The sequence below is a fragment of the Geotrypetes seraphini genome, chromosome 4 (genome assembly GCF_902459505.1).
Source record: "Geotrypetes seraphini chromosome 4, aGeoSer1.1, whole genome shotgun sequence".
NCBI classification, from domain to species: domain Eukaryota; kingdom Metazoa; phylum Chordata; class Amphibia; order Gymnophiona; family Dermophiidae; genus Geotrypetes; species Geotrypetes seraphini.
In genome coordinates this window covers 194,002,945-194,018,256 of record NC_047087.1, presented here as the reverse complement: position 1 = coordinate 194,018,256, position 15,312 = coordinate 194,002,945, and the positions used below count along the sequence as shown (strand labels likewise).

The window sequence follows — 15,312 nt, the reverse complement described above, 5'->3', positions numbered from 1 at the left end:
AGCTATACAATAGATGGGACCTATAATTACATAGTCCAAAAAATGTGGAGCCTTACTCTAAATGAGAGGGGTCAGAAAAATCTTCAAACTACAAATAAAGACCTGCTCTCTTATTCTTGTATGTCATATGGGTTATGGGCCTATCTGGCTCAAAATGATACATAGAGCCCAACTTAGCAGGTGTTAATCAGTAGGTGGGAACTCACTAGAGACAGTTTTTTTAAGCGAGTTCACCTGGGTTTAATACCGCCAGTAGCACACAAATGCCTGGCAGATATTACCCACTTACATTACTGTGCACACCTGATGGGCCAGCTCCCTGTAACTACTATAAGTTAAACTACTAAAAAAATTTTTTTCTTTATAGAAATATAATTACAAAAACCTAACTAGCCGCCCAAATACCCTAGTGTCTTATATAAGTTAATCTAAAGAATTTAAGATCACAAATTGAAATCACATCTATTTTGACATCATTAAGAAGTTTCTGTGTGATTCAATCTTGTCAGTTTCACCAGAAAATCAAAAAATACTGAAAATTCAGGAACTTATCTTGGTCTGCTAACCGCTATGATGACTACAGGATGCCAGCTGATCGCCCTACAGAGCCCCGTTTTGCAGCCTTCATCAGGAGCAACCTCAGGGGTTACTCAGGCAAGTGCTGGTTCTCCACGGTTTCCAAATTTGTTTGTAAGTTCACTTTGCTTTCTCAGCTCTTTGCTACTCAGTACCCTATCCTACCAGGGAGCACCCTTGTGTTAGATCAACAGGGCACAGAAATACGAGATACCACTGTAGGCAGAAAGGAGATTTTGGTTCTGGCAGTTCTAAAATGAGAGACTATAAATATTTTGGAATCCAGGTAGTACTTTAATATTGTATAATAGAATGGCATAGATTTAGGGAAGCCAAGTTTATGTTTGGCTCAGACACATTTAATGATGGTTGGACAGCAAAATAGAACATTTTTCAGTGACAAATATATTAGAGAGCAACAGCTTCTTGAAAGTGATAGCACAGTGTCTGAAATTCAGTGCAACTTACAGACGTGTTCCTCGGAAAACTTCCTCCATAGATTTGGGAGTACTGGAGCGTGAAGGATTAGTGCTGATTGGATTTAAGGTGCGCGGTGGATTGCGCCTCCATGTAGCCTGTGCAGAGTAGGACACAGAGGATGTGCTGTGCTCCAAGGGGCGAGATGGACAAGCTCTGCTGGCAAGGACAATTCCAGGGGCAGATCTTACAGGTATCTTCTCATCACAGTCCCTAGGAATCATCAATACAAAAAGGAGCATACACAAAGCAGTTCCACACAGACACTGGTAAATAGTATACAATAATTAGTCAATGTTAGATTTGCTGCACAGATCCTGGTAAAAGTACATTCAATTATCTGCAATTGTTGTGTGATACGAGTAATAGCTGACTGCAGTCATACACATGGGTCAAATGACCACATTGTATGCTTTTTTTGATTAATGTCCAGACCAGTGTTTTCAGTAATGTTCTAGAGCAGTGGTCTCAAACTCAAACCTTTTGCAGGGCCATATTTTGGATTTGTAGACTTGGAGGGCCTCAGAAAAATAGTTAATGTCTTATTAAAGAAATAACAATTTTGCATGAGGTAAAACTTTATAGTTTATAAATATTTCCTTTTAGCGAAGTCTTAATAATAATATTGTAATTTATAGATAAAGAGACATATGATCAAGAAACTGTTTTGTTTTACTTTTGTGATTATGATAAACATACTGAGGTCCTCAAAATAGTACCTGGCGGGCTGCATGTGGTCCCCAGGCCGCGAGTTTGAGACCACTGTTCTAGAAGAACCGTTAACAGCTCTGACTTACAAGATAGCTATATTGAATATGTACAAGATAGCTCTGCATACATTAGATATCAAATGTTTGTAAATCTCTCTCATGTATATTCATGAAGGGTAATTTTATAATTGAACATACAATCCTTAAATGCTAGTTATTCATACTTGTATTTTGTTTGTTTTTCTTGCTGAAAATAAAGAGTCTTTATTTTTATAATCATTGGTCTGTTTCTTTGCTTGTCAGTTATTAATTTACAAGCTAAGAATTTAGATCTGCTCGCAGAGTGCCAACCAAAAATATGCCATTACAGGTACACACTTTCATGTTCTTCTTTGCACTGTCCAATAGGTGGCAGCAACCTGTAATTGCTCCCTTACAGAAAGGGTGAAAGGTATTAACATAGCCCAGAAATATTACTAATTTTTATCTAACTTTTGCGAGAAAGGGGGAGTTGGGCTACTGGAGTTGAAGGGTTTGGGCAACTGGAGATCAGAAGGGTTTGCAAGAGAATCTTTTAAATGTAAAAAAATTGTGGGAGGGGCTTAAAATATGTATTGAAATAATAATAGGAAATAATTTCAAGTGATGTATATGATTTAATTGATGTAGTATTGTATACTTGATGTAAGATGAAAAATGAATAAAGAAAAATTGGCGGGGGAAAAAAAAAGCTTTTTTCCATCTAGATGGAAAGATGCCAATATTAAGATGTGTGGAACAGAATGAGAATATTGATCATTTTCTTTGTCCTTCTCAGTACCTTTTCTAATTCTGCTGTATCTTTTTTGAGATGTGATGACCAAAATTCCACATAATATCCAAAGTATGGTTGCACCATGGAGCGATACAAAGTCATTATACTCTAATATTTTTAGTTTAGTTCTCCACTCCTTTCCCTAATAACTCCTAAAATTATATTTGCTTTCTCAGCACTGCTTACAACTACTACTAATTATCATTTATATAGCACTGCTAGATTACACAGTGCTGTACATTAACATGTAAGAGACAGCTTCATCTGAAATGGTTAAACACTCTAGAATTCCAATATTCACTTTAGTCAGCACTTGGGAAAAAGAAGGAGTGTCCTTGCCTGATTTTAAGCATTACTATATTGCCTTAAATATGTGTATTTGCTTATGTCTAGTTTAGGGGAAATCCAGATAAGCACTGAATAGACATAGAAAATAATAGTAAGAATGATATTAAGAAAATGGAATAAAATAGGCAGAGGAACCTGAGATCAGAGCCAATGCAAGGGTACTGGAAGCTTTAGGCAAACCTTCAGCCTTAAATTTCTACTCAATTAACTTTCAGGCTTCTAATCTACCAGCCAAGACATCATGGGGGCAATTCGACAAATGGATACCTCCGCTTAAGTGCCCTGAGGACATGAAGTGGAAGCCTATTCTATAAGAACAGCAGGGTACCAAGATTCTGTTTTGAAATAATAGGATAATCTAGTATCAGTGCACCAAACATTTACATGCCCACAAATATACAAGCCGTAGACCTGGTGTAACTGCGAGCATTTAAATGGGGCAGAAATGCACATAGCTTACAGTATTCTTTAAGTTACATGTGTAAGTTAGAACTCACCCATATATATCCTCTCTTATACTTATACACAATGGGGCTCATAATCGAAACAAAAATATGTTTAAAATCCCGTAGAAATCAGGACTTGGACGACCTTAAAGGTCATCCAAGTGCCAATAATTGAAACGGGTTTTAGATGCATCTAAAAACAGCTTAGGCCCTTTCAGTGCCGCTGTTCGCCCAGAGCTAAAAGGGGCGTTTTAGGAGGAGTGGTGAGGGCGGGATTTGGGTGGGACATGGGTAGACCTAGACTTAGGGCTCCTTTTACTAAGGTGCGCTAGCGGTTTTAGCGCGCGCTACAATGCCGCATGCGCTAAACACTAATGCCTCCATAGAGCTTGCGTTAGTATTTTTAGTTTAGCGTGTGGTTAGCGCATGGTAATCTTTAGCGTGCGCTAAAAACGCTAGTGCACCTTAATAAAAGGAGCCCTTAGTTATACTGCAAGTATAACCAAAAGTTTAACGAGACTACCTAGACAGAACATATACATAGTGACTTAGGCAATCTAAAAACAGGTCTAAGTGCCCACACAAAGTACAGACCCCTACACACTCCCCCAGTGATCACTGACCCCCTCCCTCCACTGCCATAAAAATCGGAATAAAAATGTACATATCTGCTTCCTGAACATCAGCACCTGGCATAGGAAAGCCTAGTAGAGCTACACAGAGGTGGCTTAGTAGTCTGGGGGGTGGGCTAGTGAACCATAGAGAGGAAGACCCAGGCCCATAAGCCACTCTAACCACTGCATTCATAGTGAAACATGTGCACCCCCCAAAACCCTATTGTACTGCCATATAGATGGCACATGCAGCCATAAGGTCTATTGGGGTGGTATACAGGTGGGTATAGTAGGTTTTTGGGGGCTCACCATGACTTGCAAGGGAGTTGTGGTGAGATGTTTATGTGGCACCCTTTTTGTGAAGTTCACAGCAGTGCCCTGTAAGGTGCTCCACTATTCTGTTGCATTGTCTTGGTGGCCAGTCCATCACTTCCCATGTCCAAAAGGTTTTGTTCTAAGTGTTTTTGACTTGGACCAATTTTTGGATGAGAATGGGATATAAAGATAGACAACTTAACGGTCTGGAGGATCAAACAGCTGGATGTATAAGTAGACGACTCTTGAAAAAAAATATTTTGGAAATATTTTTTGAGAATGGACTTTGGAAATGTCTAACTTTGGGTGACTAGCGACTTAGGTCCAAAACGGACTTAGATGGATTTTTTGATTATGCACCTCTATGCCACTTACACACACTATTACAGAACAGAGCTTATGTTTTGTCTTTTTTAATGGTTTATTTTTATTTAATATACCACCCTTTCTTATATATAAGAGAGTGGTTCACATAATCAATAAAACATACAATAAAATTAGCTACATCTCAAGTAAAATTTAAAAAAAATTAAAATTAAAAATTGCAGGCTGCATTGCTAGTAAATCTGAACCATATCAGTCTGAATAGAAGAAAACTGTTCAAAAAGATAAGTCTTTAACAAAGTTCTAAATCTTAAATATGTAAATTTAAGACACACTGAAGAGAGAAGGGAATTCCATAGAGATGGTGAAAGAAAAAAAATTCTCTCTAGTAAGTTCATAATGAACTGAACAAACAGAAGGGATATGAAGACGCTGATCATTCAAGGAACGTAAAACTCTTGTTGGACAATAAAGACGATTAAGTAAAGAAAGATAAGATGGACCATTACAATGAATTAATTTAAAAGTTAAAATAAGAATTTTAATTTTAATTTGAAATTGAATTGGAAGCCAAAGGTATTGGAGATATAAAGGAGTAAGATGATTATAACAAGAAGAATTAGAAAGAAGACGAATAGCTGTATTTTGAACAGTTTGTAATCTTTAAATCTGAGTCTGCAGTAAACCTGCATACTGTGACAGGGAAGCTCCTGTCACCAGTTTAAACCCGGTTTTAAACCCTGCCATGCAAAGGGCGGTCCCTATTCCTAAGCCCAGGAAGCTGCCCATTAACCCTGTCCCTATTACAAAGAGCCAACAGGCAGGGCAAGGCAGAGAGAGAAGGGCAGAAACCACAATATCTGATTTAGGGCACTATAATCCCTTTTATAATTCCTTGGGCAGTTCTCTAGTAAAGCCTCTGGTAAAGAAAACTAGCCCAGGAAGGGTTAAGGAAAGGGGCGGAGCTGACAGGCAAGACGAACCCAGAGGGAGAGTGAGAACAGTGAGAACGAGCCTGCAGCATAAAACCAATACACCTGGGAACACTCAAGGGAACTCAGGAACTGCAAGAGAGACGTGCCGTGCAGAGCAGGAAGGAAACAGCTGGGAGTTTTCTTTCCCAGTCCAGGGCTAAAGAACAGGCTGCCCTACAGCCCTCATGAATTACCAAACTTCTGGCTCCCAGGCAGAAGCTCAAGGGAGGAGAAAGGCTTCCAGAGCAGGGCTGGCCGGTAGCTGCCCCTGAAGGGAATTCCTATCCAGCCTCAGAGAGTGGGGAGTCCCTAATGGAGATAGATATAGAGGTCTCTGAAGGCAGTGAAATGGAGTGCAGTCTGGCAGCCTGGGATCTCCTATCTGACTCCAGTCACTAAGGTAATGAATGGGGGAGGGGAATGAAAGTTAAAGTCTTTCTGTGCAGTTCTTTCTCCCTTAGGCAGGACTGTAAGGAAGTGTGAATGGGTCAATTAGAGCCCGAGAGATAGGCCTGGCAGAGAGAGTGAAGGAGGTGGGAACCCTAATTAACTTCTAAGAAAAGCCCAATTCAGTGACCTGACTTACATAGCCCTGAATAGGGGAACTTTTGGGTGGGGACTTACACCAGTCAGAAAAGGGTGGATGGTTCCCCAGCCCCTACCCCAGGAGCATAAGGGTAGTCGGGGGCATTGTACTTCAGGTGGGAAAAGCTTCCTGAAGTATCCACAGGCACAATTAGTGAAACTGAAGAGAAAAACGTTTTTGTTTGTTTTTGGGTTTATCTGCCTGAACAGCAGTTTGGACTCTCTCACAAAGGAGAAGAATTGCTAATGAATTATTTGTTTCAAGTCCACTCAGCCAAGAGGGACTACTTAAGACCCAGTGCCTTGAACTGGGGATAATAAAAAGAAAAATCTGAACTTTACAAAGTGAGCAGTGTATTGTTCTTTCTACTGGTATTATCCAGCGGGAGTCTTCCAGGGAGCGCTCCGTCCTGCGCCTGGGGCGGGAGCCGGGTTGCCCGCGCTAGGCTTAATCCCTGGCCCCGCCACAGAGCGAATTATGGTGGCAGTGGTGGGATGTAGCGCCACCCACAGGCTACTGTTGGAACAGTGGAATTTTTTTTTTTTCAAATTTTGTTTGAAGAACTGACTATTGCTGTGAAAATTACACTGCTTATTGATAGTGCAAGAACTATTGCCTTGATTTTGAGGAATTGCAATACTGCTTGGTGCAGGTTTTGAGTGCTGCACGAGTACTGAAAGACCGAGACCAGCAACTTTAAGTTTCCTGTGGATTACAGGGGTTTTTTTGAGTTTTGGACAGTGAGTACTAAAGTCTCAATTTTGTTGGAGTGTTGGTGGTGTCCCGCAGAGGTGCTACTAGGCCGGAGATCCTGGTTGGCGGACGGAGACCAGAGTGAGCCAAGCTGCATCCTGGTAGAGAGGCGATCGGAGGAACAGTGTCCTCAGAGAGGGAGACTGGATCCTGTGTTGGAAAAAACCTAAAGGCGCAGACTCATCAGTGCCTGAGGTAAGGGTACCTTAGGGTGCTGGTGAGGGATTCTGAGTAAAAGGTTTCCTTTCCGGGAAGGGAGAGGGTAAAGGTGCCCAAAGAGCCACACTTGGTTTGTGTTCTCGTTTCCCTTTCCTTTCAGATGGAGTCGGTCAAGCCTACAACAACGTGGGAGGTCGAGCGGCAACAGCTTGCGGAGGCGATGCGAGAGTCGGTGCGGACACAGATGGACCTGTGGAAAGCCGATCAGAGCGCCCAACAAACCCGCCATGCCGAGCTACTTCATATGCTTGGGGAACAAGTGCAGGCCATTCACAAGCTAGCACAACGACAAGTGACTGAACCAACCACCAGCACCCCGGTAGGAGCTTCCTTTGGGGAGCCTATTAGACTAAATAAGCTAGCACCGGAGGACGATATTGAGGATTTTTTATTAGCTTTTGAGCGGGTGGCTGGGGCATCCCACTGGCTGCAGGACCAGTGGGCAGTAAAACTTATTCCATGTTTAGCAGGACGAGCACTAGAGGCTTACCGAACTTTGAATGCTGAGCAAGCCTTGGACTATAAGTGCTTAAAAGAGGTCCTATTAGAATACCTTGGACATACCCCAGAACAATATAGAATGCAGTTCCGGGCCCTGAAAATGAAGCCTGGAGAAAGACCTAGGGCCCTAGCTCATGGGCTTAAGCATCTCTGTGAAAGATTGTTAACCCCCTATCTTCAAAGTCTCCCGGCAGTGATAGCAGAGCTGGTGAGAGAGCAGTTCATGGAAGCAGTCCCGGGCTCTTTACGAGACTGGTTAGCAAGGCAGGGAGCTCCAACCCTGGGTCAAACTGTTGCTATTGCTGAAGCCTTCCTGGAGGCTCAGGTCCCCTCTAGAACCCAAGGGTCTAGGCGAACACCCTGGGAGGAAACCTCACGGATACGGGGGTCCAGTCACACCACCCCGAGTAGGTATAATCAAAGTACCTCCAGGGATCTAACCTTTCGCTGTTTCTCCTGTGGGAAAACGGGCCACCGGAGCACGCAGTGTAAAGGGAAGATGAACCTGGCTAGTAGGAAGGAATCCCCAGGCCCGAGGGAAGGGAGGGAATACTTTCTGCCAGTCAGGGTAGGGGGAGTGCTGGCTACTGCTCTATTAGACTCGGGGGCGAATCAGTCTAGTGTCTCTCGGGCCTTATGGAAGGCCATATGGAGTAAGAAGGGGGGGCAAGTAGATAGACCTAGAGGCATATCCAGAATTCAGTGTATGCACGGCACGACCATTCCTTATGAACTCCGGAGAGTTTGGTTGGAATATGGGGGGAAAAGGCAGCCACTAGAGGTGGCAGTAATGCCAACACCTCCCTATGATCTCATATTAGGGAGAGAGTGGCCAGGCTTCCAGGAATGTATGAGAAAGCGGGAAGAGATGTCCCGGTCTAGGCATAATGAGGGGTGGGCACTGAAAGGACAGAGGGAGCCCCAAGAAGAAGAACTGGGAGAAATCTTTCCTTGGGAGGATGCGCTTCTGGGATCCCCCTCACAGAAAACTAAGAAAACCCGGGCAGAAAGGAGGGCCGACAAAGTCACATATTCCCGAGAATTAAGATCAGGGGGAGATCTGTCCTGGAGGCCTTTGCAACCATGGGAGGTGATGCGGAAGTTCCCAATCCTAAGACAAGAACAGAGAACCGATCCGTCCTTACGGTACGTCTGGGCGCAAATGAAGCAGCCGGGGAGAGGGTACAGACAGTTCCAGATAAAAGGAGGCCTATTATATTACATGACCTGGGATAAAAAAACGGGGAGGCAGCATAGACATCTGGTAGTGCCCCAATCCTATAGGAGGAGGATGTTTTGGGTCGCACATCTGGACCCCAAGACGAGTCATCTTTTGGAGGCCCAGACACTGGACCAGGCCAAGGCTCAGTTTTATTGGCCTTCTTTACCCCAAGAAGTTAAAATCTGGTACCAAGAGTGTAAGCCCTGTCATACAATGCCCATTCCAAGAGAACAGTCAGACGGGATCCGGGACCAGGAGGAGAGTGGTAGATCTGGGGCTTGCTGAGAAGGAGAGCTGCGAAGTAAGGTTGAGGTTTGTGCGGCTGTCTAATAGGGCGAGACCTCCCTATAAGGCTACGAGTCAGGCCGCAGGCTTTGATTTAAGTAGTGCCCAAGAAAGAGTAATACCCAAGGGAGGCCGGGAGGTCATAAACACAGATTTACAAATATCTTTACCCTCGGGTTGCTACGGTAGAATAGCACCCTGATCAGGATTAGCACTTAGGCATGGACTATGTGTAGGAGCAGGGGTAGTTGACCCCGACTATAGGGGGCCCCTAAAAATACTCCTCTTCAATTTAGCGGAGGAAGATTATCGAATAAAGGAAGAAGACCGAATAGCCCAACTAATTTGTGAAAAAGTGGTCCTTCCAGATCTGCAGGAGGAGGAGAGGTTAGAGGATACGGGCCGAGGGAACCAGGGTTGGGGTTCCACCGGGGTGAAAGAAGCTCAAACCTGGGGAAAGCAGAACGTAGACATTCTGTCACGACTAGGGGAAGGGATAGAACACCTGCCCAAGGATAAAAGGACTGATAGTGTTTTGAGGGGGGGGGGTATGTGACAGGGAAGCTCCTGTCACCAGTTTAAAACCCGGTTTTAAACCCTGCCATGCAAAGGGCGGTCCCTATTCCTAAGCCCAGGAAGCTGCCCATCAACCCTGTCCCTATTACAAAGAGCCAACAGGCAGGGCAAGGCAGAGAGAGAAGGGCAGAAACCACAATATCTGATTTAGGGCACTATAATCCCTTTTATAATTCCTTGGGCAGTTCTCCAGGAAAAGCCTCTGGTAAAGAAAAACTAGCCCAGGAAGGGTTAAGGAAAGGGGCGGAGCTGACAGGCAAGATGAACCCAGAGGGAGAGTGAGAACGAGCCTGCAGCATAAAACCAACACACCTGGGAATACTCAGGGGAACTCAGGAACTGCACGAGAGAGACGTGCCGTGCAGAGCAGGAAGGAAACAGCTGGGAGTTTTCTTTCCCAGTCCAGGGCTAAAGAACAGGCTGCCCTACAGCCCTCATGAATTACCAAACTTCTGGCTCCCAGGCAGAAGCTCAAGGGAGGAGAAAGGCTTCCAGAGCAGGGCTGGCCGGTAGCTGCCCCTGAAGGGAATTCCTATCCAGCCTCAGAGAGCGGGGAGTCCCTAATGGAGATAGATATAGAGGTCTCTGAAGGCAGTGAAATGGAGTGCAGTCTGGCAGCCTGGGATCTCCTATCTGACTCCAGTCACTAAGGTAATGAATGGGGGAGGGGAATGAAAGTTAACGTCTTTCTGTGCAGCGTTCTTTCTCCCTTAGGCAGGACTGTAAGGAAGTGTGAATGGGTCAATTAGAGCCCGAGAGATAGGCCTGGCAGAGAGAGTGAAAGAGGTGGGAACCCTAATTAACTTCCAAGAAAAGCCCAATTCAGTGACCTGACTTACATAGCCCTGAATAGGGGAACTTTTGGGTGGGGACTTACACCAGTCAGAAAAGGGTGGATGGTTCCCCAGCCCCTACCCCAGGAGCATAAGGGTAGTGGGGGGCATTGTACTTCAGGTGGGAAAAGCTTCCTGAAGTATCCACAGGCACAATTAGTGAAACTGAAGAGAAAAACGTTTTTGTTTGTTTTTGGGTTTATCTGCTTGAACAGCAGTTTGGACTCTCTCACAAAGGAGAAGCATTGCTAATGAATTATTTGTTTCAAGTCCACTCAGCCAAGAGGGACTACTTAAGACCCAGTGCCTTGAACTGGGGATAATAAAAAGAAAAATCTGAACTTTACAAAGTGAGCAGTGTATTGTTCTTTCTACTGGTATTATCCAGCGGGAGTCCTCCAGGGAGCGCTCCGTCCTGCGCCTGGGGCGGGAGCCGGGTTGCCCGCACTAGGCTTATCCCTGGCCCCGCCACAATACATACTATTGCAATACTCCAGTTTTGAGAAAATTAAAAAGTAAATGATTATCTTTTGTGAGTCCTTTTCAAGGAATGAACAAATTGAACAAAACTGTCTTACAGAATAAAAGCAGGATTTAACTACTGCTGAAATTTGATGTTCAAGAAACAGCTGATGGCTCATGCTCCGCTCTTATGCTGCCACAAGAGTTTTGGAGTCAGCTGAGGGAAAGGCAGGAGAGCTGAAAGCTCCTGCCATACTGCACTGGATGGAAGGATTTAAAAAAGTGCTCTCCTCTGACGCTGCTGCGAGAGTTCGGCAGTCAGCTTGGAGGGAAGGGCAGGAGCGCTGAAAGTTCCTGCCATACAGTGCTGGACAGCTGGATTTTTTTTAGAAAAGGTACGGGAGTATAGGGGGTATTCACTCCATAAGACGCACCCTTATTTCCACCCCCTTTTTGGGGGTGGAAAAAGTGCGTCTTATGGAGCAAAAGATACGGTAATTTGGTTGCCTGTCTGCTTGGAGAGACTGACAAGTCTTCTTTGCTGTTTTGTTTTTGCTCTCTTTTGCTGTCCTATTATATGATGGAGTTATTTTTTTATGGTTTTTATTCTATTAACCACTTTGGCACAGGTTTTGAAAGACGGCAAATCAACATAAAAATAAACATATCCAAATGTTAAAAATTGTTCACAGGAAGTTCACAAAGATAATAAAGGACACATGAGCTTACAACTATGCAATTATGTATGTAAGATGTCTTCTCGCCTTACTGCATTTTGTCTGTGTGGAATAGGTTCTTCTGCAGCAAAGGAATGCCATTGATTATCATTAAACCATTCAGATTCCTCTGGGGACCGCTGCCTGATCCATGAAGACGATTCATCTGTTAAACACAGAGTAAAATTAAATTCTACTGAGCTTCCCATCCACCCACACTCTCAAAATTACTTTCGTTCAAACTTAAGAATTGCCAGGGTCCCGTTTCTAACAGTGGCTAACATATATAAACTTTTCTGTATCATACAGGATACATTAGTGCGCTCATCACTGAAACACTCACTTCTGTAATGCATCACCCTTCACTATTTAATTAGTTACCTATTTTTGTTTGGTATAGTATAAATTAAGGGAGTTTCCAAATCGTATGTTGAGTTATAATTACATATGTAATCCTCTTTCCTAAATGGCTTTATATGCTGCAAACCCTCCCCGTGTTTCTCACTGTCAAAAATATAAACAGATTTCATAAAAGTTTTATGCAATTTTTGGACAAGAAGAAGAAACCAAAAGCAACACTGTGGCACCTGCCTAGGCCACTGGGCCAGGGAGGGCTGGCTCTCTCTGATATTTGGAAGTACTGTACAACATGGTATGTCTGATGAGGCACTTGGATGACTGCATTAAGGGGATACAGTTCTATACCTCAACACAGCTAGAGTCTCAAGCAGTGGATCCAACCCATCTGCTGTTCTATTTGCACACAAGGAGACCTTATGAGATAATATCCTTCAAATAGCATCCTATTTTAAATTCTATGCAACAGGCTTGGAACTAGCTTTGTAGGCTGCTTAAAATATCTGCCAGATCATCTGTGTTGCATCCATTGCTGGGAGATATTGACACACTAAAACATATTTAAAACATTGGCATGCCAAGGAATAACGATTTGTATGGGACTTGGTTATAGAGGAGGGCCGAGCTCATTCTTTTGAGGATCCGAAGGCAGAAGGACATTTGCATCATAAAGAGTGGTACAACTATATGCAGGTGGCTCATTATATAAACTCACTGGAAGCTTCATCTTTAAATGAAGATGTTATGTTATATATAGTCTTATATCCTGCTGAATCCTTGCAAATCGAAGTTCTAGGTGGGCTAGTACAGATATCATGTGCATTACATAGAACTTATATACATGCAATATCTGGTACAAATCACTTTACATTTTTATGTTCAAATCTTTTTATTGAAAATTGTCAATAAACATGAATGTTACAAAACATTGTTATAGCATCCATTATTCCAATCCAATCCATTAAACATGAGTTTACATTTTTAACAGAGTCTTTCTGGAAACGTTGATTTACAAATAGCAATTTTGATAAATAACTATTTACACATAGCATTATCTTGATAGCAGGATTTTGATAGTCTTATCATTGCATCGAGTAGACCTTAGTGGCAATTTTGGGCCATACAATAAGACCCTAATAGGGGTGTTTGAACAGCAAAGTTTTCAGATGTTTGAAGAACATAGTATATATTTTGGTAACATGGACCTCCACAGGAAGTGAGTTCCATACTCTTGCGATTTGATAATTAAAGAAACTGCAGTGAGCATTTTTGTATTTTATTCCTTTCTTAGATGGAAATGAGTGTAAAAGTGCTGTGGCTGTGCTAGTCCACTCTTCCAGGTAATATCCTTTATAATAAAACCCTAAGCGCACATGCGCACTTAAGATGCCATGATCCCTGCCGCCATGATGTGTGCTTCCTTGTCGCACATGCGCACTGCCTGCCTTCTGCCCTGATCTCCGATGCCGGCTGACTTCCTGTGCTGCCGCTGCCGGGACACCTCTTCTCACCCCGGACCAGCAAACGCAGCAGCCGTGGTTTCATCTTGCAGTCGCGGGGCATTTGCTAGGCTGGCCCAATTTGATAATGCAAAAGCCCTGAGGCAGCCTGGGCTAGCGGATGCTGAACAGGGGGAGCAGGGAAAGGAGAAGGGGTACTAATGGACAGGGGGGAGAAGGGAATGGGTGCGGCTGGACAGGGGGGGAGGTAAAAGGAAGGGGGAAGGCCTGCTGCTGGACAGGGGGGAGGTAAAATGAAGGGAGAAGGGCTGCTGCTGGACAGGGGGAGCAGTGAAGGGGTGCTGCTGGACAGGTATTGATGGACAGGGGGAGCAGGGGAGAGGTGCTGCTTGACAGCGGGGAGGTTAAACGAAGGGAGAAGGGCTGCTGCTGGACAGGGGGAGCAGTGAAAGGGTGGTTCTGGACAGGGGGAGGTAAAAGGAAGGGAGAAGGGCTACTGCTGGACACGGGGAGCAGGCAAGAGGTGGTGGTGGACAGCTGAGGAAAGAGCGAGATATAAAGAAAGACAGACAGCGGCCAAGGAGAGAGAGAGAAAGGAAGACAGACAGACACACACACACATCTATTCTAGCACCCGTTAATGTAACGGGCTTAAAGACTAGTGAAGAAATAAAACATAAACACAAAGGAAAAAAAATGATGTCACATGCATACATTATGCCATCACTTCAACGTCTGCACATGCGCAAAGGCCCTCCAGACAGACCCTGAGCCGCCAGTGGGGAGTTCCGGTAGGGAAGATGCAAGGAGAAAAAGAGAGGCACAGATGATGGCTGATTGCCCACAGGATTTGCATCTCATTGTGAGATTAACATCTTGTAGACCAGTGTTTTTCAACCTTTTTACACCTCTGGACCGGCAGAAATAAAAGAATTATTCTGTGGACCGGCATTGGTCCATGGACTGGCGGTTGAAGAACACTGGGCTAAGTCGTGGGCCAGACCACGCCCATCTCTACCCAATCTCCACCCCAGACCCCACCCCCATAATAGTACTAATTGCACCTTGCACATCCGGTGCCTCATCTGGAAGCCTTCCCTTTGACGTTGCAATGTCAGAGAGAAGGCTTCTGGTTCAGGCGCAGGATGCCTGTAGGAGCCACTGCCCTTGGCTTTGTGCACTGAATCAGTTAGGAAGAGGGAGCTGGCTCGAAGATAACGCCGCATCGATCGCACCGTGGACCGGCGGTTGAAGAACACTGTTTTGGGCCTGATGCACGTGCTGGCCCTGTGGACCGGCAAGAAATTTCTGTGGGCTGGCACTGGTCCATGGACCGGTGGTTGTAGAACACTATTGTAGACAATCAGCCGGCACCAGCTTCTCTCCTTCTCCCCAGGATCTCGCAGCTCACCTGAAATGTCAGGAGGCATACTAGTGCGCCACAGCACACAGTTTGTGATACACTGCCATACAGCATAGTTTGAAGTCAATCCATTTATCTATCGAGAGCCAGCATAGTTCTATGAGTCGTGGTGTGATGTCGAATCTTGACTTATAGACTATAAGTCTTGCTGTGTGTTCTGTATCAGCTGAATTTTTTTCATTGATTTCACTGAGATTCCTGAGAGTTGTCATACCATGGCCTTATTCCTCTGTTTCATAAGATGCTTAACCAAAGTTTATTGCTTCCAGATAAATTGAAAAGGATCCTTTATGAAAAGGATCTGATTTTTAAAAAGTGTTC

General features: G+C 44.2%; 1 protein-coding gene across 2 annotated transcripts in view; it reads right to left on the bottom strand.

The window, feature by feature from the left end:
• The window catches only part of FAM149B1 (family with sequence similarity 149 member B1), a 156,052-nt gene that overhangs the window by 24,952 nt on the left and 115,788 nt on the right, over nt 1–15,312 (bottom strand). For both annotated transcript variants that reach the window (XM_033940635.1, XM_033940636.1), the window contains exons 9-10: nt 11,805–11,917; nt 1,045–1,266 (exon numbers count right to left, since the gene is read on the bottom strand). In XM_033940635.1, the coding sequence (XP_033796526.1) occupies nt 1,045–1,266; nt 11,805–11,917 (335 nt within the window). The remainder of the gene's footprint in view (nt 1–1,044; nt 1,267–11,804; nt 11,918–15,312) is intronic.